Source organism: Procambarus clarkii, chromosome 43, assembly GCF_040958095.1.
Source record: "Procambarus clarkii isolate CNS0578487 chromosome 43, FALCON_Pclarkii_2.0, whole genome shotgun sequence".
In the NCBI taxonomy this organism is placed as follows: Eukaryota; Metazoa; Arthropoda; class Malacostraca; order Decapoda; family Cambaridae; genus Procambarus; species Procambarus clarkii.
In genome coordinates, this window is record NC_091192.1 from 21,597,303 (window position 1) to 21,624,802 (window position 27,500).

The following is a 27,500-nucleotide window of genomic DNA, read 5'->3' on the forward strand; positions in this document are numbered from 1 at the left end:
GGTCGTGAGAGGATATGCTGTTTGCTGAGCGCATTTAAATCGTCAGTTCTTGCTTACTATGTGGCTACTATCGCGGGGGAGGATAATGCTTGGCAGTATTTATAAGGGTCTCCCGCTGCTGGACACCTTTTGTGACCAGGAGAGTGGCAGTATTGATGGCTTCAGGGTGGTTACTGCAAGATTCAGGGACTCTTAAAGCTCTTCTAAAGTCGTTAGTTGCTTCACATTCCAGGAGATAGTGAAGTAGTAGCTTGTCTGTGATTATTTAGCAGAAGATGCATTTCCACTCTCTGGGTTCACCAATCTCGCAGTTGCATCTGTAACCTAGACGTAGTCTATATAACCTAACTGCTATTTACCTGTGGATTCCTCTTGGGATGTTTAACCTTCCTAACTTTGTGGCCTGAAGATACCATGTCCCAGAGGGCGAACCTTCAGCTACTCTCTGGTGTAGATGGCTTGTTGAGGTGTGAGAGTTTGTTGGTAATGCTGTTTTTTATGTACGCTAGGCTTGGATGGATTGTTTTATGTATCACTGGATGACGAGTTGCCCAATTTAGCAGTTTCATCGGCTTTCTCATTTAATGGGATTCCAAAATTGGATTGGATACAGTTTAGGGTTATGTTGAGTCCTTTGCCTTTAGCGACTGCTCCAAGATACAAAATGGTGGTAAATATTTCAACGTTATCTTTCCACTGTTTTTGTCCTAATATTTGAAGTGCAGCTTTTGAGTCTGTGAGTATGATTGCATTTTGAGTGTTTTGTGGCCTGTTGTTTGTGTGCTGTTTGCCACTGTATGGCAAACAGCTCAGTTTGGGTTGATGATACTAGTCCTCACTTGGGTAATTAAAAATGGGTATGCCAAGTTGGGGCCGTCGAAAATAGCAAAACGGCTCCTACTTGGCATACTCTCCACTACTATGGAGAGTCTCCAATACGCTGGCCGTGCAAAGAGCAGCGCCAGCACTCTCATATTCTGTGTCCACTGATCCGTCTGTGAAGATGTGGGTGGCTCCTGCTACTGCTATGCTGCTCATTTGCTTTTCTTTGGTGCGCCTTAGGATTGTTGGCTCATAGGCAGCCTTTTTCATCGGAAGAATTTCTATTACTATTTTGAAGGTCGGCTCCTCCCTCGGTGGGGTACAAGTGTAGTTTGGGTGTGGTTGATCACCTCTATCAAGAGGTGAGTTTTAATTAGATATTTTGATTCTGATGGTAATTATATATATGTACATGTTATATGTACATATAAATGTGTGAAGCATTTATAGAAGAGCGATTCGAATAGAGGACGTGACCGAAGCAATGTTCGCAAAGTTGTCAATCATTTGTGAGTCGTGGTTATCATACACACAGGGGGCTGGTGATTGGATCAACGAGCTTGTTGTCGTTGTTTTACATTCAGCTACAAGGGACAAAAAGATATATGTGACGGGCTATGGTGAGCCCGTCACACTCACCTGATAGAGGTGTGCTGAAGGTGAGAGATAACGAACATTTGGTCTTTGTTTATGAGAAAGAGTAAAGAGAGAGGCAGAGTGTCCGCCCCCACACCTTGCCAACAGTGTCGGCTGGGATCACGTCTGAGACAGTGGCAGTTAACTGCTCACGGATCCTTAGAAGACCACCCCTGTGGTGAGTGTGTGTGTGTGTGTGTGTGTGTGTGTGTGTGTGTGTGTGTGTGTGTGTGTGTGTGTGTGTGTGTGTGTGTGTGTGTGTGTGCGTGCGTGTGTGTGTGTGTGTGTGTGTGAGAGAGAGAGAGAGAGAGAGAGAGAGAGAGAGAGAGAGAGAGAGAGAGAGAGAGAGAGAGAGAGAGAGAGAGAGAGAGAGAGAGAGAGAGAGAGAGAGAGAGAGAGAGACAGAGAGAGAGAGAGGGGGGGGGAGAGGTTGAAGGACACATTGCAATGGCAAGGATGTGGTGCCAGAAGAGATGTTTGTGGTTTAACCGACCGCTCTTATCTGTCCACCACCACCACCACCACCCACACTATCCACCACACACACACCCCACAGTGTTGATCACTAACAAACTACAGTAAGTGGATCACTTGAATATATCAATAGTAAATTGTATACACTGATACATTTGCAATGTATTTTATAGACAGACAGACAGACAGAAACATTGACCAACTCCATTGCAAGTCTCTTTCTCTAATTGAATGTCATTATTTTCCTCCAAATATCAAATATTTTTCCACCAAAAATATATATTGAATGCATCACGTACGATAATTGATATTACAAATCTCATATTGCAAAATTCTGTCTCGTAGTTTCGTAAAAAAAAATCTAGGACATATAAAAATGTTCTTTATGAACATTTTTATATGTCCTAGATAAAAATGTTCATAAAGAACATTTTTTTACATGTTCTTGATATGTGAAGAAGTTCCACCTGCCAGCGACATCAATCACAGACTAATGATTGATGCCGACCATATTCAACATGCCATTATGCTGCAACATAATACAAAAACATTCCTAAGAACATAAAAATAATCCCCCTCCTAGACGTCGTTCTTGCAATTTTCTTTTTGAAATATATTGAAAACAAAATTTTCAGAAACAAATCGAGAGAGATCATCGATGCGTTGCTGGCGTGGACGCGCCCACACGAGGCTACTATACACCAATTTAAACATTTCGTCTGGTCGATGAGCTTGGTATAGGCCCATGCACCTAGGCTACGCCTTCTCCCTCACCCACCCACCTTATTGGTGTTGTGGCTAGAGTACGAGTACTATCACAAACTACACCACCTCAAGGGGAACACTCCTAGGCTCTTGTTTAAGATTGCAACTGATATTTTAGTTTAAAACAAAATCATTTGTTTGTCATTTTCACCATGACAACACACACACACGGCAAATAATTAACTACACTTTTCACTAAGAAAATAGTGTGTGTGTGTGTGTGTGTGTGTGTGTGTGTGTGTGTGTGTGTGTGTGTGTGTGTGTGTGTGTGTGCCAGGACTTAATTAGGCGGCAGTTAATTACCTGTTTGACTGAAATAACGGCTGGTGGTTTAATGATTGATAAGTGGAGCCATTATGAGAATACCTGCTTTGTTTATTCAGTTTTTTGTTTTTGTTTCAAGAGGCAGGGTACAGGAGCAGACGACTACTGACTCCTGTCAAGAGTGTTAACAGTTAAGGATTATATTGCCCACGCAATCTTTCCCCCGTGTTGAGGTGGGACTACTGTGTACTTTGTACACGCACGCACTCACACACACACATACGCATGCACACCCACCGCCTCCACCTTAAGGGCTGCCGCCCCGTCGCGTCCTATACTGGCTATCCCGTGGGTGACGGTGGAGCCCGCCCCCAAAGGGCTGGCCACAGGGCGGGTGTGGTTGGGGGGGCGGAACCCCCTCTACACACAGGCCCATTCCCCCAGGGTCGACCTCGTGGCTGCCGTTCAAGGGGCCTCACGGCTGAGTGGACAGCGCTCTGGGGTCGTAGTCCAAATGGCCCGGGTTCAATTTCCGGCGGAGGCGGAAAGAAATGGGAAACAAAACAGTTTCTTTCACCCTAATGCGTCTGTTTAACTAGCAGTAAATAGGTATCTGGGAGTTAGACAGACTCGGTGTTCCACAGACCCTGGTATTCCACAGACCAGGTGTTCCAAAGACTAGGTGTTCCACAGACCCTGGTGTTCCACAGACCCTGGTGTTCCACAGACCCTGGTGTTCCACAGACCAGGTGTTCCAAAGACTAGGTGTTCCACAAACCCTGGTGTTCCACAGACCCTGGTGTTCCACAGACCAGGTGTTCCACAGACCCTGGTGTTCCACAGACCCTGGTGTTCCACAGACCCTGGTGTTCCACAGACCAGGTGTTCCAAAGACTAGGTGTTCCACAAACCCTGGTGTTCCACAGACCCTGGTGTTCCACAGACCAGGTGTTCCACAGACCCTGGTGTTCCACAGACCCTGGTGTTCCACAGACCCTGGTGTTCCACAGACCAGGTGTTCCAAAGACTAGGTGTTCCACAGACCCTGGTGTTCCACAGACCAGGTGTTCCACAGACCCTGGTGTTCCACAGACCAGGTGTTCCACAGACCCTGGTGTTCCACAGACCCTGGTGTTCCACAGACTAGGTGTTCCACAGACCAGGTGTTCCACAGACCCTGGTGTTCCACAGACTAGGTGTTCCACAGACTAGGTGTTCCACAGACCAGGTGTTCCACAGACCCTGGTGTTCCACAGACCCTGGTGTTCCACAGACTAGGTGTTCCACAGACCTGGTGTTCCACAGACCCTGGTGTTCCACAGACCCTGGTGTTCCACAGACCAGGTGTTCCACAGACCAGGTGTTCCACAGACCTGGTGTTCCACAGACCAGGTGTTCCACAGACCCTGGTGTTCCACAGACCCTGGTGTTCCACAGACTCTGGTGTTCCACAGACTCTGGTGTTCCACAGACCAGGTGTTCCACAGACCAGGTGTTCCACAGACCTGGTGTTCCACAGACCCTGGTGTCCCACGGACCTGGTGTTCCACAGACCCTGGTGTTCCACAGACCTGGTGTTCCACAGACCAGGTGTTCCACCGACCTGGTGTTCCACAGACCCTGGTGTCCCACGGACCTGGTGTTCCACAGACCCTGGTGTTCCACAGACCTGGTGTTCCACAGACCAGGTGTTCCACAGACCAGGTGTTCCACAGACCTGGTGTTCCACAGACCAGGTGTTCCACAGACCCTGGTGTTCCGCAGACCCTGGTGTTCCACAGACCAGGTGTTCCACAGACCAGGTGTTCCACAGACCTGGTGTTCCACAGACCAGGTGTTCCACAGACCAGGTGTTCCACAGACCTGGTGTTCCACAGACTAGGTGTTCCATAGACCTGGTGTTCCACAGACCAGGTGTTCCACAGACCTGGTGTTCCACAGACTAGGTGTTCCACAGACCTGGTGTTCCACAGACCAGGTGTTCCACAGACCTGGTGTTCCACAGACTAGGTGTTCCACAGACCTGGTGTTCCACAGACCAGGTGTTCCACAGACCTGGTGTTCCACAGACTAGGTGTTCCACAGACCTGGTGTTCCACAGACCTGGTGTTCCACAGACTAGGTGTTCCACAGACCTGGTGTTCCACAGACTAGGTGTTCCACAGACCTGGTGTTCCACAGACCCTGGTGTTCCACAGACCTGGTGTTCCACAGACCCTGGTGTTCCACAGACTAGGTGTTCCACAGACCTGGTGTTCCACAGACCTGGTGTTCCACAGACCTGGTGTTCCACAGACCAGGTGTTCCACAGACCCTGGTGTTCCGCAGACTCGGTGTTCCGTGATACCCCGATTGAGAATCAGAACAATCAACAATCAGAAGCCAACAGAAGCAATCAATCTACGAGGCTCCTAGTTACTGCTGGGTAAACAGGGGCATCAGGTGAAAGACAACGTTGGACAAATGGAGGGTGGGGAGGAAATGGATGATGGGGGGGGGGAGGAGGTTCCGAAGGAGGGGGGGAGGGGGTGTGAGTTGATAAAGACAGAGGTCGTCCGAATCACTTAAAAATGGCCAACAAAAACAGGTTAGGTTAGGTGGTAAAACTCTTGAGAGACTCCACAGTCATCACAGGTGGCTGTCTTTGTGTCCTCCTCCTCCTCCTCCTCCTCCCGGATCCTGCCGCACTTCCTTCGTAGATGAACGACATATGAGATTCAGAAACAAGTAGTGTATTGTGAGGACTAATAATAAACAGAAGCTCCCCTATGACTCTGTAATATCCCCATTGGCCAAACTATTATGTATTAGCGATAAGACCTACCATTAATGTATGATGACTTACTGTAAATATGTAGCTCTTGTAATAGCACTTTCTCTGTAACTAGTTGACATTGTATCTATAAGGTGTGAAGGATTGAAGAAATTGTTTATGTAATAATCTAAGATGAGGTCTGATAAAGACCTTTTGTGCCCTCTGTAATGCTTTTGCGCTACCGCTCACAGGATGAGTATGGGGTGCACAATAAACTAGCCGCCTTCGGCGGCAACAATCAACAATCAAAATTCCTTTGTTGCTGAAAATTAACACTGTAGGAGATACTGAGAAACTACAGGGCAGATGTAAATAAAGTCTTCGATTGGACAACTGAAAATAACACGATGTTTAACGGTGATAAGTTCGAGGTACTGAGGTATGGTGGACACGGAGAAGTTGAACGAAACACGGTACAGGATACAGTCAGACACTGTATCATAGAAGGAAAGCAACATGTAAAAGATTTGGGAATTATGATGTCTGACGACCTGACATTCAGTGAATATAACTGAGCAAATATAGCGGCGGCCAGGAAAATGATAGGATGGATTATGAGAACGTTTAAATCCAGAGACCTTACAGAAATGCTAATACTATTTAAATCACTGGTGCTGTCCCGTCTTGAGTATTGCTCAGTACTCACTACCCCTTTTAGAGCGGGAGAGATCTCTGAATTAGAGGGAATACAGAGAACATATACGGCATGCATAGATAAGATAAAACATCTAAATTACTGGGACCGTCTCAAAGCTCTCAAAATGTACTTTTTAGAAAGGAGACGAGAAAGGTATAAAATAATATATACATGGAAGATACTGGAGAGCCAAGTCCCAAGTTTGCACAGTAGAATAACAACATACTGGAGCGAAAGGTACGGATGGAAATGCAGAATAGAACTAGTGTGGAGTAGAGGTGCCACAGGCACTGTCTGAACATCAGAGGTCCTCAGCTGTTCAACATCCGCCCAGTAAGCATTAGAAATATTGCCGGAACAAAGGTGGACGTATTCAAGAGGCACTTCGACAGGTTCTTACAAAAAGTGCCGGACCAACTAGGCTGTAGTGGATAAGTGGGCCTGCGGGCCGCTCCAAGCAACAGCCTGGTGGACCAAACTCTCACAAGTCAAGCCTGGCCTCGGGCCGGGCTCGAGGAGTAGAAGAACTCCCAGAACCTTCTCCAGGTATGGCTCCAGGTATGGCTCCAGGTATGGCTCCAGGTATGCTCCAGGTATGGCTCCAGGTATGGCTCCAGGTATGGCTCCAGGTATGGCTCCAGGTATGGCTCCAGGTATGCTCCAGGTATGGCTCCAGGTATGGCTCCAGGTATGGCTCCAGGTATGGCTCCAGGTATGGCTCCAGGTATGGCCCCAGGTATACTCCAGGTATACTTGCCGCGTAACAGAGGCCGCCTGTCGTACACCTCGGGGGTTACATATCGAAGGTTCTTGTCTACCACAACACACCCAAACAAAGGTAGAGTTGGCTACTCAGCACTTCAGGGTCAGCGGATAAAATAATTTAATTTGTTCCCCCCGCAGTTGTGTCCAGAGAGCCAGCGAGCGGCCGCTGGGAGACAGCAATCACAGAGATGAGAGGAGAGATAAGGAGAGAGATTGTCTCACACACGAGTACCGTTGTTGGCGGTCAGCATCTTACCTTGAGGTTACTTTGAGGTGCTTCCGGGGCTTAGTGTCCCCGCGGCCCGGTCGTCGACCAGGCCTCCTGGTTGCTGGACTGATCAACCAGGTATGTATCAGTCACATGTACGCCCCCAAGACGCAGTATACATATATTCCCTGCTTCAAGGTGTATATACACTGAGTGCTGACTCAGTATACTTGCTGGTTGATCAGTATAAGCTATTGTGGTGGCCTTAATAACCCTCCAGAGGCTGATAGACCTTAAAAGTCCAACGCCAACCCAAGGGGAACAGAAGCTACCGTAAACCACAGTGTTATCAATATTATACGGTATCCTCGAGAGAGATGCGGCATAAGGACTGTTGGTAGTAACAGTCCTGTTGAACACCACCAGTGGTGGAGTGCCTAAGTTGATTCACCTACAGCCACTGTGACCAATTTCGTAAACACACACAGAGAGAGGTGAAGGAGAGGGAAGACTAAGTGGAGAAGGATCCAGCTCCGTAAGGTGGACCGTACCGCTGGACCACCCTGGTTATCTTGAGATGATTTCGGGGCTTTAGTGTCCCCGCGGCCCGGTCCTCGACCAGGCCTCCACCCTCAGGAAGCAGCCCGTGACAGCTGACTAACACCCAGGTACTGCTGTTACCCTGTTACTGCTAGGTAACAGGGGCATAGGGTGAAAGAAACTCTGCCCATTGTTTCTCGCCGGCGCCTGGGATCGAACCCAGGACCACAGGCTCACAAGTACAGCGTGCTATCCGCTCGGCCGACCGACTCCCTCCACCAGCAACACACAACTGGTCCGATAAACCCACCAGGAAGGAACAACACCCACCAGAAACAGCCCCACACCAGAGGGCTATAGAGGTCGTCTTTCCACACACCAGAGGGCTATAGAGGTCACCCCTCCACACACCAGAGGGCTATAGAGGTCACCCCTCCACACACACCAGAGGGCTATAGAGGTCACCCCTCCACACACACCAGAGGGCTATAGAGGTCACCCCTCCACACACACCAGAGGGCTATAGAGGCCGTCGACTCACTGGTTGTCACAACCCATCAACTCACTTGATATTTTACTGCTTCAATTACAGAGTTAATTATGGAAGCTAGACACTTGGCGTGCCTCAGGGCTGTCTGTCTCTCTGTGTGCTTGTGTAGCTACTTTCCTGCTTGGACCCTCACACGGCTCTACTTGTGTCTTGGACGGGGATCGGGCTGTAGCTCTTGCGTCCCATACTCAACGTCTGACTGATGTACAAGTCACATCTACACACAGAAATCACAATAGCGTGATGCATCAAATGAACAAATCCACAAGGGCCGTGACGAGGATTCGAACCTAGGTCCGAGATGATCCCAGACGCTGCCTTAATCGACTGAGCTACGACATGGTCAAAAAGAGTTGAAACTAGAAGTTGTACCTAACTTAATTGGATCCTGCAGCCTCTCCGAGACACAACACCAGGGTTTTACACAACTCCCCCCTGCACCCGAGCTATGTCAATAGGCCGTTCTTCCTCTTCGCCCTTACTTCATTATCCTGGTCACGGCACTTGTGGATTTGTTCAAGTCACGTCTACATCTGAAGCTCTGTATGGAGTCTGACCATTTTGCTTCTTAGTGTAATCCATTTATTCGGTACTCTAATATTTTTTTTTTTACTTCTGATTGTCCTTGTCCTAGTTAGTGCTTGACTGCTGTAACTATTCTCCTGATTATTTTATATATGCATTCTCGCTTCATGCAGGTCGGCGTTCAATCCCCCGACCGTCCAAGTGATTGGGCACCATTCCTTCCTCCCCGTCTCATCCCAAATCCTTATCCCCATTCCTTTCAAGTGCCATACATAGTTGTAATGGCTTGACGCTCTCTCCTGATAGTTCCCTTCTCTTCCATGTAGTAATCACGTGTTTTTCCAGTGACGTGAGGTTCAATTCCTTGGGGTGGACGGTAGAGCGACGTTCTCGCTTCATGCAGGTCGGCGTTCAATCCCCGGCCGTCCAAGAGGTTGGGGCACCATTCCTTCCCTCCATCTCAATCCAAATCCTTATCCTGACCCCTTCCAAGCGCTGTATAGTCGTAATGGCTTGGCGCTTTCCCCTGGTTCCCCTTTCACCTTACCTTTTCCCGTACTTCATGCCTCTCAGCTCCGAACTTTCTCTCAACTTGTTTTAGTTTTAATGAGTTTTGAACTCCATGATAGTGCTGTAAGTTCCAAGTTTGTCTTGCGGTATACAAGATGCTGAATGATTTCTTAATCGGATTTCTTAAGGCATATATTCTATTTGCTAACTTTTCATATGCCGCTGATGATATCTGGCTCCTGTGGAACTCTACTGTTTAAATGCGATCTTAACCCCGGGCATGTGTGTGTGTGTGTGTGTGTGTGTGTGTGTGTGTGTGTGTGTGTGTGTGTGTGTGTGTGTGTGTGTGTGTGTGTGTGTGTGTGTGTGTGTGTATTCACCTAATTGTGCTTGCGGGGGTTGAGCTTTGGCTCTTTGGTCCCGCCTCTCAACCGTCAATCAACTGGTGTACAGGTTCCTGAGCCTATTGGGCTCTATCATATCTACATTTAAAACTGTGTATGGAGTCAGCCTCCACCACATCACTGCCTAATGCATTCCATTTACTAACTATTCTGACACTGAAAAAGTTCTTTCTAGTGTGTCTGTGGCTCATCTGGGTACTCAGCTTCCACCTGTGTCCCTTTGTGCGTGTACCACCAGTGTCAAATAATCCATCCTTGCCTACCCTGTCAATTCCCCTGAGAATTTTGTATGTGGTGATCATGTCTCCCACAGCTCTTCTGTTTTTTAGCGACGTGAGGTGAAGTTCACTCACCCTTTCCTCGTAACTCAAGCCTCTTAGTTTTGGGACTAGACTAGTAGCATACCCCAGAACTTTTTCCAGCTTGGTCTTGTGCTTGACAAGGTACGGGCTCCATGCTGGGGCTGCATACTCCAGGATTGGTCTTACATATGTGGTATACAAGGTTCTGAAAGATTCCTTACACAGGTTTCTGAAAGCAGTTCTGATGTTATCCAGCCTCACATATGCCGCTGATGTTATTCTTTTGATGTGGGCTTCAGGAGACAGGTTTGGCGTGATATCAACTCCTAGATGTATTCCCAGTTTCTGTATTCAGAAACGTATTCTCTCTGTCCGTTTCGTGAAGGACTTGATCTCCCATTCGGTATCCAGTGACTGGCCTCCTAGTTCCTCCTCCTAGTTTCATTACCTTACATTTACTTGGGTTGAACTTTAGTAGCCATGTGTTGGACCATTCCTTCAGTTTGTCTAGGTCATCTTGTAGCCTCATACTATCTTCCTTTGTCTAGCTCCTCCTCATAATTTTTGCATCATCAGAAAACATTGAGAGGAACGAGTCAATCCCTTCTGGGAGAGCATTTACGTATATCAGAAACAGTATAGGTTCAAAGACTGATCCCTGTGGGACTCCACTGGTGACTCCTCGCCACTCCGAGACCTCGCCCTTCACAGTGACTTACGTATCCTGTTGCTTAGGTACTTATCCAGTGGAATAAGGGGCATAACTGGCCGACCCCTCACAGTGTTCAAGAGAGAACTGGATAAGCACCTCCAAAGGATACCTGATCAACTCATACGTCAGGCTGCGAGCAGCCGCGTCTAACATCCTGGTTGATCAGTCCAGCAACCAGGAGGCCTGGTCGATGACCGGGCCGCGGGGATGCTGAGCCCCGGAAGCACCTCAAGGTAACCTCTAGGTAAGGTGGTACTGTGTTAAAGGCTTTCTAGCAGTCTAGAAATATGCATTCTGCCCACCCCTCTCTCTCTCTCTTTCTCTCTCTCTCTCTCTCTCTCTCTTTCTCTCTCTCTCTCTCTCTTTCTCTCTCTCTCTCTCTCTTTCTCTCTCTCTCTCTCTCTCTCTCTCTCTCTCTCTCTCTCTCTCTCTCTCTCTCTCTCTCTCTCTCTCTCTCTCTCTCTCTCTCTCTCTCTTTCTCTCTCTCTCTCTCTCTTTCTCTCTCTCTCTCTCTCTCTCTTTCTCTCTCTCTCTCTCTCTCTCTCTCTCTCTCTCTCTCTCTCTCTCTCTCTCTCTCTCTCTCTCTCTCTCTCTCTCTCTCTTTCTCTCTCTCTCTCTCTCTTTCTCTCTCTCTCTCTCTCTCTCTCTCTTTCTCTCTCTCTCTCTCTCTCTCTCTCTCTCTCTCTCTCTCTCTCTCTCTCTCTCTCTCTCTCTCTCTCTCTCTCTCTCTCTCTCTCTCTCTCTCTCTCTCTCTCTCTCTCTCTCTCTCTCTCTCTCTCTCTCTCTCTCTCTCTCTCTCTCTCTCTTGCCTGGTCATAGAACTCAATTAATCCAGCGAGGCAGGACCTGCCATCCCTGAACCCATGTTGATGTTGTGTTACAAAGTTCTTTCGCTCCAGATGTTCCACTAGCTTTTTTTCGCACAATCTTCTCCATCACCTTGCTTGGAATGCAAGTTAGGGACACTGACCTGTAGTTCAGTGCCTCCTGCCTATCCCCCCTTCTTTTATATTGGGACTATATTGGCCGTCTTCCAAATTTTTGGCAGTTCACCTGTTACCAGTGATTTCTTGTACACCATGGAGAGTGGTATGCACAGAGCCTCTGCTCCTTCCTTAAGGATCCATGGTGAGATTCCATCCGGGACTATAGCCTTTGTCACGTCCAAATCTAGCAGATGCTTCCTCACCTCCGCACTGGTAATCACAAACTTCTCTAGTGGTGCCTGGTTAACTATTCCCTCTCTTATCTCTGGAACTTCTCCTTGCTTCAATGTGAAGATTTCCTGGAATTTCCTATTGAGTTCCTCACACACTTCCTTGTCGCTTGTAGTGAATCTTTCTGCCCCTATCCACAGTTTCATTACCTGTTCCTTCACTGTTGTTTTCCTCCTGATGTGGCTATGCAGCAGTTTGGGTTGAGTCTTTGCCTTGCTCGCTGTGTCATTTTCATATTGCCTCTCTACCTCTCTTCTCACCCTGACGTATTCATTCCTGGCGTTCTGGTATCTATCTCTGCTCTCTAGTGTTCTGTTGTTTCTATAGTTTCTCCAAGCCATTTTACTTAGTTGCTTTGCTAGCTTACAACTCTGATTAAACCATGGGTTTCTCATTTCCATTTCATTTTTTACCTTTTGGACAGTGATGAACTTGTCTGCTGCCTCCTTACCCTTCTGTGTGATGTAGTCCATCATGTTTTGAACCGTCTTACCTCTGAGCTCTGTTTCCCAAGCTAGATCAGTTAGGATTTTTTTTATCTCGTCATAGTTTCCCTTCCGGAATGCCGGCCTCTTGCTTTCTGGTCCCTTCCTTGAGTACATTAACCCTTCCTCGACAAGACTCTCAAACCACAGTACACTGTGATCACTCATACCCATGGGGGCTTCAAGACCCATTTCCCTTATGTCTGAATCGTTCAGAGTGAATACTAGGTCGAGTCTGTGTGTCGTATGTGTGTGTGTGTGTGTGTGTGTGTGTGTGTGTGTGTGTGTGTGTGTGTGTGTGTGTGTGTGTGTGTGTGTGTGTGTGTGTGTGTGTGCGTGCGTGTGCGCGAGCAGCCATACCTGAGGGTGCCCTAGACGGAGCGTGTAAGAGGGAGAGTGTGCCCAGCGTCCAGGTCATCACTCTCTAATGACCCGGCATCTGCTGCCTCCCTCTCCATTGTTTGGCTGCTGGTGATTGTGTTGTGACGGTGGTCATTGTATTATGGTGGTGGCTGTATAAGGGTCATCATATAGTGACCTACAGGGTAACCATCCGCCTCCACAAGCTCTCCAACTATTATCTCTACAAGGAGACGAGAGAGATACCAAATAATATACACATGGAAGATACTGGAGGGACAGGTCCCAAATCTACACAGTAAAATAACAACGTACTGGAGTGAACGATATGGAAGAAAATGTAGAATAGAACCAGTGAAGAGCAGAGGTGCCATAGACACAATCAGAGAACACTGTATGAACATCAGAGGTCCAGTGAAGAGCAGAGGTGCCATAGGCACAATCAGAGAACACTGTATGAACATCAGAGGTCCAGTGAAGAGCAGAGGTGCCATAGGCACAATCAAAGAACACTGTATAAACATCAGAGGTCCGCGGTTGTTCAACGTCCTCCCAGCAAGCATAAGAAATATTGCCGGAACAACCGTGGACATCTTCAAGAGGAAACTAGATTTATTCCTCCAAGGAGTGCCGGACCAACCGGGCTGTGGTGGGTATGTGGGCCTGCGGGCCGCTCCAAGCAACAGCCTGGTGGACCAAACTCTCACAAGTCGAGCCTGGCCTCGGGCCGGGCTTGGGGAGTAGAAGAACTCCCAGAACCCCATCAACCAGGTATATGTGGGCCTGCGGGCCGCTCCAAGCAACAGCCTGGTGGACCAAACTCTCACAAGAATTCGCAGAACGTCATCCAGGTACAAGCGAGGCACAGTATGGAGAGGGAGTGTAGTGACCTGTACTGTGAAGGGTGATGGTCCGAGACTCTGGCGCCTGCTTCACTAACTGCTGTAGTAATGGTGGACATTCTTCCCACGGGGGGGAGGGGGGGGGTGGTGTTGGTGGTGGTGGTGGTGGTGGTGGTGGTGGTGGTGGTGGTGGTGGTGACGGTTGTGGTTGTGGTGGTTGCGTCAGTAGTCATGCTGATATCATAATATATACACTATAGTGTTATATCTAATTAACGAGTCAAGAGCTGAATTGTCCCTATGTGTTACCTGCTTGTTGACCAGACCACACTTGTCTCAACACGCAGGCTGCTCCACCTTCACCTGCTGGCCTCCTCACACACACACACACACCTACATATCACCTCCCTCACCTTCACCTACATACCTCACCTCCTCCTCACCAAGTATCACAACACCACCGTGTACAGGAAGTATTGGCTAACAAGACCTAAGTTCACTCTAACAGCCAGACTTATGCTGTCGAAACTTGGTGGTAAGATAAGCTTAACCATAAATTAACTTGATTAAGAAAACTACAACTTAGCGAGTCCCCTCACGGAGGCGCCGAGGCCACGAGACGCAGCCATTAACACCGAGATATGAAGCAAGATGTCCACCACCCCCCCATGACAAGCTAAGGAGTGGGGGGACAGGATAAAGCACTAAGACACTATGACCACATACCACTTGGTAGGGGGACATGGCAGCTGATGTGTGTGTGTGTGGGGGGGGGGATAAGACGGAGTGGAAGAGAGGGTTATCTTGAGGTTATCTTGAGATGATTTCGGGGCTTTTTAGTGTCCCCGCGGCCCGGTCCTCGACCAGGCCTCCACCCCCAGGAAGCAGCCCGTGACAGCTGACTAACACCCAGGTACCTATTTTACTGCTAGGTAACAGGGTATCTCAACCACCAACACCAATCGGGGATCGAACGCCGTCCTGCAAAAAAAGGAGGGAGTTCGCTAAACATCTCCTCCGACAAATGACACCTGTTTCAACTACCTCATCAGGACCTTGAAGACAATCCCGTAAATATTACCAATCAGGTGAACGGCGGGTTTCCTTTGGTCAAGGCGACAACCAGTTAGTGAAGGCTAACCGCCCTATAAGCAAAGACTTCAGCTGCAAGTAAGTCTTAACTCACTACAATATTCCTCCCCCACACGCTAAGTCTTCCCAAGCGTTAAGTCTGGGAAGATATGGAGGCACGACAACGGTATCGGTCAATATAAATAAATACAACAAAAATAGAGGAATTTATATAGAAAATGATTTAGCCTTACATTTACAATATATTGAAAACAGTGAGAATGTCGGCGTTTAAAGGCCCGAGTTCAAACAGTCGTGTGTGTGTGTGTGTGTGTGTGTGTGTGTGTGTGTGTGTGTGTGTGTGTGTGTGTGTGTGTGTGTGTGTGTGTGTGTGTGTGTGTGTGTGTGTGTCACTGGGCACTAGGAGCCTCGAACACCCGACCTGCAGCATGGGAGCCGAGCACACTACCGACTGGGGTTCGAACCAGTCACAACAGAGACAGATTTCACAGGCGGGCAAAACCCGCTGCCCAACCCAGACCGTTAAGCCTTCTCTGGGCTGGCCATTTGAGCACAAAACAATTAGGTGATCCCACCTAATTCTTATCACCTAATTAGGTGATCCAATTTGGACCTCCTAATTCCTATAATTGTAACGATGTTTCGCTCTGTTCTGGACCCTTATCATGTCCTGGGTTCCCGGATCACAGATTAGAGCTTGCTGTCATCTCTCTGTCTCTGTCTCTCTCTGTCTCTGTCTCTGTCTCTCTCTGTCTCTCTCTCTCTCTCTCTCTCTCACACACACACACACACACACACACACACACACACACACACACACACACACACACACACACACACACACACACACACACACACACACACTTTCAACTCTGGAAAGTGTAAGGTGATGAAATTAGGCGAAGGGAGCAGGAGGCTGAACACAAGGTATCATCTGGGAGGGGAAATCCTGCAAGAATCAAATAGAGAGAAGGATCTGGGGGTTGATATCACACCGAACCTGTCCCCAGAGGCCCACATCAAAAGAATATCATCAGCGGCATATGCTAGACTGGCCAACATAAGAACTGCCTTCAGAAACTTGTGTAAGGAATCTTTCAGAACCCTGTATACCACTTATGTAAGACCAATCCTGGAGTATGCAGCTCCAGCCTGGAGTCCATACCTAGTTAAACACAAGACAAAGTTAGAGAAGATTCAGCGGTATGCCACCAGGCTCGTCCCGGAACTGAGAGGATTGAGCTACGAGGAAAGGCTAAAGGAGCTGAACCTCACATCCCTGGAAAACAGAAGAGTAAGGGGAGACATGATAACCACCTACAAAATTCTCAGGGGAATTGACAGGGTGGACAAAGACAAACTCTTCAGCACGGGTGGGACACGAACAAGGGGACACAGGTGGAAACTTAGTACCCAGATGAGCCACAGAGACGTTAGAAAGAATTTTTTCAGTGTCAGAGTAGTTAATAAATGGAATGCACTAGGAAGTGATGTGGTGGAGGCTGACTCCATACACAGTTTCAAATGTAGGTATGATAGAGCCCAGTAGGCTCAGGAATCTGTACACCAGTTGATTGACAGTTGAGAGGCGGGACCAAAGAGCCAAAGCTCAACCCCCGCAAGCACAATTAGGTGAGTACAATTAGGTGAGTACACACACACACACACACACACACACACACACACACACACACACACACACACACACACACACAACCCACACACATGATCACAACCTACAAAATCCTCAGGGGAATCGACCGGGTAAACAAGGATGAACTATTCAACACTGGAGGGACGCGAACAAGGGGACACAGGTGGAAGATGAGTACCCAAATGAGCCACAGAGACGTTAGAAAGAACTTTTTTAGTGTCAGAGTGGTTGACAAATGGAATGCATTAGGCAGCAATGTGGTGGAGGCTGACTCCATACACAGTTTCAAGTGTAGATATGACAGAGCCCAGTAGGCTCAGGAATCTGTACACCTGTTGATTGACGGTTGAGAGGCGGGATCAAAGAGCCAGAGCTCAACCCCCGCAAACACAACTAGGTGAGTACACACACACACACACACACACACACACACACACACACACACACACACACACACACACACACACACACACACACACACACACACACACACAAGCTTTCACGGTAAAAACACATAATTGATGTGACAGAGTGAAGGTCACTCCAATGATTGTTTACCACAGGATACACACACACACTGATAGATAACTGCACTTGGTCTACACTCTACATGGTCAGTACTGGGCAGTTAACTGTCTATCAAGAGCCGTCCCGATAGACAAACTGCAAGTACTTAAGTCTACACTCTACATATATTAAAACAGCTACATATATATATATATATATATATATATATTTACTAATACACACACTTCAATATTTCCATACACACATTAGTAAATAATCACCTTATTCATTAATACAATGTTACGGATGATATACTGAACGTTATTTGTAGTACTATTATCATTCTAGTACTCTAGGGGGGGGGGAGAGGCTCAAGAACCCTTGAAAATGTTCACTTATGTGTTCTTCAAGTCCTGTTCTTCCTCTCAACTCTCATCTTTATTTACTTTCTGCCAAAGTAAATAAACTTTGGCTTTCTGGGAAAAATTTCATCCCCAGAAATTTCCAACAAAATTCATCCACACTGATTTTTTGTTAAGTTTTCTCGCGGTGTTAAAATAAATTTAAGATGTATTCTGCGGCTGGACAAATGCTTGGCAATGTTACCAGTTAGTTTGTAAAGTATTTACAGAAGAGCTGACCAATTACCTGTGATTGGTCAATAGTGATTGGTGATTGTATTGGGCAATAGGAGCTGCCTCGTATTGGTCAATAGGAGCTGCCTCGTATTGGTCAATAGGAGCTGCCTCGTATTGGGCAATAGGAGCTGCCTCGTATTGGTCAATAGGAGCTGCCTCGTATTGGGCAATAGGAGCTGCCTCGTATTGGGCAATAGGAGCTGCCTCGTATTGGGCAATAGGAGCTGCCTCATATTGGTCAACAGGAGCTGCCTCGTATTGGTCAACAGGAGCTGCCTCGTATTGGTCAACAGGAGCTGCCTCGTATTGGTCAACAGGAGCTGCCTCGTATTGGTCAACAGGAGCTGCCTCGTATTGGTCAACAGGAGCTGCCTCGTATTGGGCAACAGGAGCTGCCTCGTATTGGGCAATAGGAGCTGCCTCGTATTGGGCAACAGGAGCTGCCTCGTATTGGTCAACAGGAGCTGCCTCGTATTGGTCAACAGGAGCTGCCTCGTATTGGGCAATAGGAGCTGCCTCGTATTGGGCAATAAGCCTTTGGCACTTTCATTAATTCATATGTACTTATTGATGACTGATGAGGTAAACTGTAATGACCAAGGGAACAGTTAAGTGTGTTTTGTACAGCCTACCATCTCCTCACCCCCCCCCCCAAGGCGGGTACAGGAGGAGACGATTTCTGACTTCTTAGTAAGCTACGGTCTATTCATGCCCGTGCCACCTCTTGGGTGGCTTAATCTTTATCAGTCTACCATCTTAGTAGGCCTAGGCCCCTCCTCAGAGCTATTCTTAAATCTTATTCTTACTAGTCTGCCCAGGAACACAACCCACCATGTTCTTTACAACAAAGTCCCCTATTACTGCTGGGTGAACAGGGGCAAACAGTTTCCGGATCAGTGCCCAGTCAATTCCTCTGTACCAAGGGGCTCGAACCCATAATATAATCATTGGCGAGGCGAGCATGCTACCTCTGTGCACCCCGGGAACTCTCCTTTCCATAGGATAGGAGATAGACTAAGAGTATTTCATCCAATTTAAGGTTAAGCTTTCCATGAATGTATTTACAGGCACCAATGCCCTCGCTCGAGACAATATTGTTTAACAACCAATCAGACCATGTCTTACCACTCTCTCACACACTTCTCATTTACATTAGTAACCTCATACGGTCGCCACTATTTTGATCTGTACTGACTGAAAAGTCTCTCGAGTTACCCTGGAGTGTATTCTTTGTTTCTCTTATAATCTTCGTTCTTAATTATGCTTATTCTTACGTCTTATTTTTATTCTCATCTTTACGAAGAAAATGAAAAGTATTGTTAGCTGAATAAACACACATTAAGTGCTGAATGGGTGCTTATTCAGCTAACCAAAGGCATGCAATCAAGAAAGTGATGTTATCTCAAAAGTGATGTTATCTCCCAAGTTGTTTTATCGTCCAAATGATGATATTGCGAAAGAAACAAATTTCTAGTCGTATGTTACTGTGATGTGGTTCGAAGGATCAATAACCCTGTGACCTGGTCTCGGAACTGACCTTTTGGTCTCATGGTCTGGTTCACCAGGCTGTCATGTGGCACTGATCGTAGTCTGACGTATAAATCACAGCCTAGTTGATTAGGTACCTACTATGGAGATGTTCACTAAGTTCCTCACGGGCTCACCATAGCCCGTGCTACTTGTTCCAAGTAGCGAATCTTAAACAATAACAACTAAGTTCCTTCTTATTAAGTAATTTAGGAATTCTGTTTCTGAGTGAATCTGAATCTGTATGTCTGCGTGAATCAGAGTCTCTTATCGCTCCATTGACTTAGCAAAGCGTTTGTCATTTTGACGCCGGTCAAAGAGAAGAGCAAGTCACCAAAGAAGTAAATTTATTTGATTTTTTTGTTTATTGACATAAAATTTGTACATTTTTTATAAACATATTTATTAACACACTTGAGAGCCTTGGTGGATCACCTTCACACTAGAGTAGCATAAAAGGTCAATTAATCCAGTTTATTATATGGATTGAACAATTGAAGTTTTGTTCAGTCTATAAGCTTGGGAAGAGGTATTTCCAAGCACATATTAAGATGTTGGTGGATCTTCATCTTGTTATTTATAGCAGCAATACATTTGTTTGTGCTGATGGATATATAGATGGCTATATATCCGGCGCCACAAAAACTTGTAACGGTTCGAACTCGGTTTTTGGTAACATTGACAAGGGGGGTCACCGAAATGCGTCTGTTAGCGTCAGGCCTCTAATAAAATTGTAAAATAAACTTTGGAGAGTTAATTTTTCAACTTCCTTCTCAAATAAAAAAAAACATAAGAGAAATAGAGAAGATTCATGCTTGAATCATTGAGCTCACCCTTTCTGTCAGCAGAACTCTTGTCTCTAATGACAGAAAAAAAGTAATGATTTGAACGAATTTGGGTGTTTATGAAGACCCAGCTCGAGGCCCGCTCTAATTTCAACCATATTCCTGATCTGTGACTATATTTGCCCTTTTGAAACAATAATTCCTGGCAGTGTTATTTCTTCCTGCAGCAAGAGAGCGACTCACGGGCTCACCATAGTCTGTGCTACTTGGAACTTTTTGTTCCAGGTAGCGAATGTTAAACAACAACAACAACTCTGCGTCGGGGGTGGAACAAATACACTAATTTTCTCAGTCGAGTAATTGACTGATTGATGAAGAGTAAGCCACCACAAGAGATGGCACGGGCATGAATAACCCGCAGGTGGCGGTAGACGTATGGAGTGAATGAGATCTTTGGTCGTGTAACATCTTGAATGACTTGAGAATGACACAATCGACTTGAGAATGGTCCAGGACGGACCGAAACGTCGTCGTCCCTTCACCTTCTAGTGTGTGGTCTGGTCAGCATACTTTAGCCACGTTATTGTGACTCATCGCCAACATCTTGAAGTGTCTCTGGACCCTCCGCCGAATTTCTCAGTCACTTGAGGGCGGCAAAGTACAACTTTGTACCTGACTCTCTCAATCATCAACTTGAGTAACGCTCTCAGTCACCTAGAGTGACGCTGAGGAGACTTTGGTGCGCTCATCATAGTTGATATCTCCGAAGGACAATTAACTGGTTTATAATTAGTAACATAGCACTGTCCCTCTCTCTCTGTACTCAAGGTGATACGGCATAATTGTGTACACCAACTGTTGTGTAATTATGTGCATGTGCACTGACTGTACCTGTACTCTCTCTCTCTCTCTCTCTCTCTCTCTCTCTCTCTCTCTCTCTCTCTCTCTCTCTCTCTCTCTCTCTCTCTCTCTCTCTCTCTCTCTCTCTCTATATATATATATATATATATATAATATATATATATATATATATATATATATATATATATATATATATATATATATATATATATATATATATATATATATATATATATATATATATATATAATGTAACAGAGAGAATCTCAGGATAGTTAAATATAATACAAATATATGTTACCGTCCTATATTTCACTTTTCACCCAGCAGTAACTGAACTAAACTAGAGGGTAAACCAGAGGGTAAACTAGAAGGGGTAAACCAGAGGGTAAACTAGAAGGGGTAAACCAGAGGGTAAACTAGAAGGGGTAAACCAGAGGGTAAACTAGAAGGGGTAAACCAGAGGGTAAACTAGAAGAGGTAAACCAGAGGGTAAACTAGATGGTAAACCAGAGGGTAAACTAGAAGGGGTAAACCAGAGGGTAAACAAGAAGGGGTAAACCAGAGGGTAAACTAGAAGGGGTAAACCAGAGGGTAAACCAGAGGGTTAACTAGAAGGGGTAAACCAGAGGGTAAACTAGAAGAGGTAAACCAGAGGGAAAACTAGAGGGTAAACCAGAGGGTAAACTAGATGGTAAACCAGAGGGTAAACCATATGGTAAACCAGAGGGTAAACTAGATGGGGTAAACTTAAAATTAAAACTTACATGTTGATCCATGGTGACGAGGCTGGCGGGGTGCCGGTAGGGTGCTACTGACCACAGGCGGCGGCTCAGATTTCAGTGTATGTGAGAGTTGATTATTTCTCACAGGCAGTAGCTCATATCCCAGTGTGTGAGTGACACCTGAGCACCTCTCAGCGTGGGTACGGAGTGGCTGCTCCACTCACTAGCTGAATTATGAGACGGCACTAAATATCATTGCACTGCATTAGTTGAGGTCAACAAGCACACACTCTCGGTTATTTAGTAGTCTCTTGCAACGGAGGGATGGTTTAAATCGGACCCGCCTTTGTTTGGGGGGCCAATAAGCCTGTAGGGGTGTGGGGGCCCTAATTCTTATGTTCTTAAATTTAACCAGGAGTTTTACTTTTCAATTCGCTCCTGTGAAAAGTTTGGACATATATTAGTTTCTCGCTAGATTTCCAGACTCCTGTATACTGTAGTTTGTATAGTATACTGTATAGTATAGTGTAGTATACTGTAGTTTGTTCTGGTACAAAAAGACTTGATCATTTAACGCATATTCACACACACGGGAAAAATATATTAACATATAAGCACAAAGATCACACACCACACACCAAAAGAAACACACAAACAACCAGACTGTTGTTGGTGCACACACACACGGTCACACTGCACCACTCTGGTGCACACTATGTAACACTGCTGCTGGTTAAGAATATATACACACTACATCACACTTTCCCAAGAACACCAAAATCGAAAAGATCTCTTTAAACATCCATTTTCCTTTGCTCGAAGATCTAGAGCACAATACAACACCTAGGAATAGTCTTGTGCAACCGGCAGAGTGAAGGGGACTCTGAACACCGCAGACACGAGTGAAATACTGAGTGCACAGTATCGCTCTGTAGTCAGGGCACCTCTGAACGCACCTTTGGGGGGAGATTGGCAACTCAAGTGAATCTTTCGTCAGAGAACCATTAACCTTGACTCATGAATCAGTCGGTGAGTTGCGGTTGAGTACTGGGGGGCTACCTATGTTGGTGAGTTACAAGCACTGAGACGTCATACGCAGGGGAGTTACGAGCACTGAGACGTCATACGCAGGTGAGTTACGAGCACTGAGACGTCTTACATAGGTGAGTTACGAGCACTGAGACGTCATACGCAGGTGAGTTACGAGCACTGAGACGTCTTACATAGGTGAGTTACGAGCACTGAGACGTCATACGCAGGTGAGTTACGAGCACTGAGACGTCTTACATAGGTGAGTTACGAGCACTGAGACGTCATACGCAGGTGAGTTACGAGCACTGAGACGTCTTACATAGGTGAGTTACGAGCACTGAGACGTCATACGCAGGTGAGTTACGAGCACTGAGACGTCTTACATAGGTGAGTTACGAGCACTGAGACGTCATACGCAGGTGAGTTACGAGCACTGAGACGTCTTACATAGGTGAGTTACGAGCACTGAGACGTCATACGCAGGTGAGTTACGAGCACTGAGACGTCTTACATAGGTGAGTTACGAGCACTGACACGTCTTACGCATGTGAGTTACGAGCACTGAGACGTCTTACGCATGTGAGTTACGAGCACTGAGACGTCTTACGCATGTGAGTTACGAGCACTGAGACGTCTTACGCATGTGAGTTACGAGCACTGAGACGTCTTACGCATGTGAGTTACGAGCACTGAGACGTCTTACGCAGGTGAGTTACAAGCACTGAGACGTCTTACGCAGGTGAGTTACAAGCACTGAGACGTCTTACGCAGATGAATTACGAGCACTGAGACGTCTTACGCAGGTGAGTTACGAGCACTGAGACGTCTTACGCAGATGAATTACGAGCACTGAGACGTCTTACGCAGATGAATTACGAGCACTGAGACGACTTACGCAGATGAGTTACGAGCACTGAGACGTCTTACGCAGATGAGTTACGAGCACTGAGACGTCTTACGCAGATGAATTACCAGCACTGAGACGTCTTACGCAGGTGAATTACGAGCACTGAGACGTCTTACGCAGGTGAGTTACGAGCACTGAGACGTCTTACGCAGATGAGTTACGAGCACTGAGACGTCTTACGCAGATGAGTTACGAGCACTGAGACGTCTTACGCAGGTGAGTTACGAGCACTGAGACATCATACACAGATGAGTTACGAGCACTGAGACGTCTTACGCAGGTGAGTTACGAGCACTGAGACATCTTACGCAGATGAGTTACGAGCACTGAGACGTCTTACGCAGGTGAGTTACGAGCACTGAGACATCATACACAGATGAGTTACGAGCACTGAGACGTCTTACGCAGGTGAGTTACGAGCACTGAGACGTCTTACGCAGGTGAGTTACGAGCACTGAGACGTCTTACGCAGGTGAGTTACGAGGCCCGGATCAGCGTAACGGGACTAGAGGACCCGGAGCGCGCGCCAGCCAGAGTGGGACCTCCCGCAGGCGGCTGGTCACTCGGAGCCAGCAGCGAGCTAAGCCCTTGAGCTCGCGTTGGGTAAGAATCAAGTTGCTTTCACTCTGAGGGCGGTGGACGAGGCGGTACCGCCAGCAGGAGCTGCACTCACACTGAGTGGCCTTGCTGAGTGAGGCGTGGGGGAGGGGTGTGTTGTGATGGTTCCATCTCTCTCTGTCTCTCTCTCTCTCTCTGTCTCTCTCTGTCTCTCTCTCTCTCTCTCTCTCTCTCTCTCTCTCTCTCTCTCTCTCTCTCTCTCTCCTCTCTCTCCTCTCTCTCCTCTCTGTCTCTCTCTGTCTCTCTCTGTCTCTCTCTCTCTCTCTCTCTCTCTCTCTCTCTCTCTCTCTCTCTCTCTCTCTCTCTCTCTCTCTCTCTCTCTCTCTCTCTCTCTCTCTCTCACTCTGTTCCCTTCGACACCATCACCTCACAATATCCAGACCTAACACCATCACCACACAATATCCAGACCTAACACCATCACCACACAATATCCAGACCTAACACCATCACCACACAATATCCAGACCTAACACCATCACCTCACAATATCCAGACCTAACACCATCACCACACAATATCCAGACCTAACACCATCACCACACAATATCCAGACCTAACACCATCACCACACAATATCCAGACCTAACACCATCACCACACAATATCCAGACCTAACACCATCACCTCACAATATCCAGACCTAACACCATCACCACACAATATCCAGACCTAACACCATCACCACACAATATCCAGACCTAACACCATCACCACACAATATCCAGACCTAACACCATCACCACACAATATCCAGACCTAACACCATCACCTCACAATATCCAGACCTAACACCATCACCACACAATATCCAGACCTAACACCATCACCACACAATATCCAGACCTAACACCATCACCACACAATATCCAGACCTAACACCATCACCACACAATATCCAGACCTAACACCATCACCTCACAATATCCAGACCTAACACCATCACCACACAATATCCAGACCTAACACCATCACCACACAATATCCAGACCTAACACCATCACCACACAATATCCAGACCTAACACCATCACCACACAATATCCAGACCTAACACCATCACCTCACAATATCCAGACCTAACACCATCACCACACAATATCCAGACCTAACACCATCACCACACAATATCCAGACCTAACACCATCACCACACAATATCCAGACCTAACACCATCACCACACAATATCCAGACCTAACACCATCACCTTACTAACAGAACCTAGCCAGGGCCTGAACCACTAAAGCCTGGATAAAAACAGGCGTACACTAGTAGTTTAAATCCAACTCACAATATTTACCACAGAGAACCATCTACCTTCCACTTGGGAAGGTAAAATATATTGAAAAAAAGTTTCATGGGAGAACTGGAGATGACGCCAGGAGACAGACACACACCTCACCTCTCCTCCCCTCACGAGGCGATGATCTTGTCAACGGGTGAGACCAAATATGCCAAGGTCGGACGGAGACGATTTGTCATTGCTTGTGTGAACGGCAGCGTCGCCAGAGAGCAGCGCCTTGAGATGCTGCATCTCTGTAAGGCTTACTCTCGCTCTTACTACTACTGCCTATCTGTGTCCAGTGGCTCTCTCTGTCTCTGTCTCTGTCTCTCTCTCTCTCCCTCTCTCTCTCTGTCTCTCGGTATCTCTCTGTCTCTCTCTCTCTGTCTCTCTCTGTCTCTCTCTCTCTCCCTCTCTCTCTCTGTCTCTCGGTATCTCTCTCTCTCTCTCTCTCTGTCTGTCTCTCTCTCTCTCTCTCTCTCTCTCTCTCTCTCTGTCTCTCTCTCTCTCTCTCTCTCTCTCTCTCTCTCTCTCTCTCTCTCTCTCTCTCTCTCTCTGTGTAATACAATATATACATATATAACAGCCCCCCTTTTATGAACACCTTTTATACAAGATATCACCCAGCGGCATCCCTCGGGAAGTAGGATAAGATATCAAACACAAGAGACGTGCACATCAAGACCCACCACAGCCTGAACGACCAGAAGAACGGCTGCTAACGTGTCCCCCTGGCAGTGAATGAAACGACCAGGTGAAGGGGGGAGGGGGAGTTGGGGGACAGGGGGGGGGGGAAGTTGTCGCCAGTATTAATGGCATCAACAACACCTGTGTAGGGGGGGGGGGGTAGGGGGGGGAGGGGGAGGGGGGGAGGATGATTGGGGGGGGGGAGATGAAATCATAACAAAACTAGGTGAAGGTTTGTGTGTTTACAACAGAGGTCAACGTGTCAGGTGAACAATGGTTTCAGAGCTGGGAGCCCTCAAGCTGGCGTTCAACTGGAGTAAGCACCGCAAGGTGCTTAATGCATACGAACGGCATTCAGAACCTTGTGTAAAGAATCATTCAGAACTTTGTATACCACATATGTCAGACCAATCCTGGAGTATGCAGCCCCAGCATGGAGTCCATATCTAGTCAAGCATAAGACTAAACTGGAAAAGGCTCAAAGGTTTGCCACCAGACTAGTACCCGAGCTGAGAGGTATGAACTAGGAGGAGAGACTACGGGAATTAAACCTCACTTCGCTGGAAGACAGAAGAGTTAGGGGGGGACATGATCACCACATTCAAGATTCTCAAGGGAATTGATAGGGAAGATAAAGTCTATTTAACACAAGGGGCACACGCACAAGGGGACACAGGTGGAAACTGAGTGCCCAAATGAGCCACAGAGATATTAGAAAGAACTTTTTTAGTGTCAGAGTGGTTGACAAATGGAATGCATTAGGAAGTGATGTGGTGGAGGCAGACTCCATACACAGTTTCAAGTGTAGATATGATAGAGCCCGATAGGCTCAGGAATCTGTACACCAGTTGATTGACGGTTGAGAGGCGGGACCAAAGAGCCAGAGCTCAACCCCCGCAAACACAACTAGGTGAGTACAACTAGGTGAGTACACACACACACACACACACACACACACACACACACACACACACACACACACACACACACACACACACACACACACACACACACAACCTTTGAAGGCCGTCCAAACACTTGTTCCTCTGCTTATATTACTATAATATGTGACGCTCGTTCATGATGGCTGTCTATACCACGTGATGGTATAGACAGCCTATATGCCAAGAGGCTGACATATAGGCAGAGAAGAGTTCCATATAGGAGACTGCATGCTGGCGATGAAGGGCGTGGCAGACGCTATAGCCGCTATAGCTATATAATACACCCCCGCAGGTTAAACTTGGGCCTCCCATACACCACATTACAAACATCAATGGCAAAGGTATTCCTTGCAATGCGCTTATTAACTACCTCGCTATGCAACAACATCAGGCTACAAGAGGGCCAGC

The 27,500-nt window shown here is 47.0% G+C and overlaps 2 protein-coding genes across 8 annotated transcripts in view; one reads left to right on the plus strand and one right to left on the minus strand.

The window, feature by feature from the left end:
- The window catches only part of LOC138349741 (solute carrier organic anion transporter family member 74D-like), a 507,981-nt gene that overhangs the window by 71,913 nt on the left and 408,568 nt on the right, over positions 1-27,500 (minus strand). The window contains exon 4 of one of the 7 annotated variants that reach the window (XM_069300092.1): positions 21,665-21,849. The exons of the other annotated variants lie outside the window; for them this stretch is intronic. The gene's annotated coding sequence lies outside the window, so the exon portion shown is untranslated. The remainder of the gene's footprint in view (positions 1-21,664; positions 21,850-27,500) is intronic. 7 annotated transcript variants of the gene reach the window in all.
- Positions 25,603-27,500, plus strand: part of LOC138373686 (uncharacterized PPE family protein PPE21-like) — a 4,594-nt gene continuing 2,696 nt past the window's right edge. The window contains exon 1 of the mRNA XM_069340038.1: positions 25,603-25,717. Coding sequence (XP_069196139.1) covers positions 25,603-25,717 — 115 coding nt within the window. The remainder of the gene's footprint in view (positions 25,718-27,500) is intronic.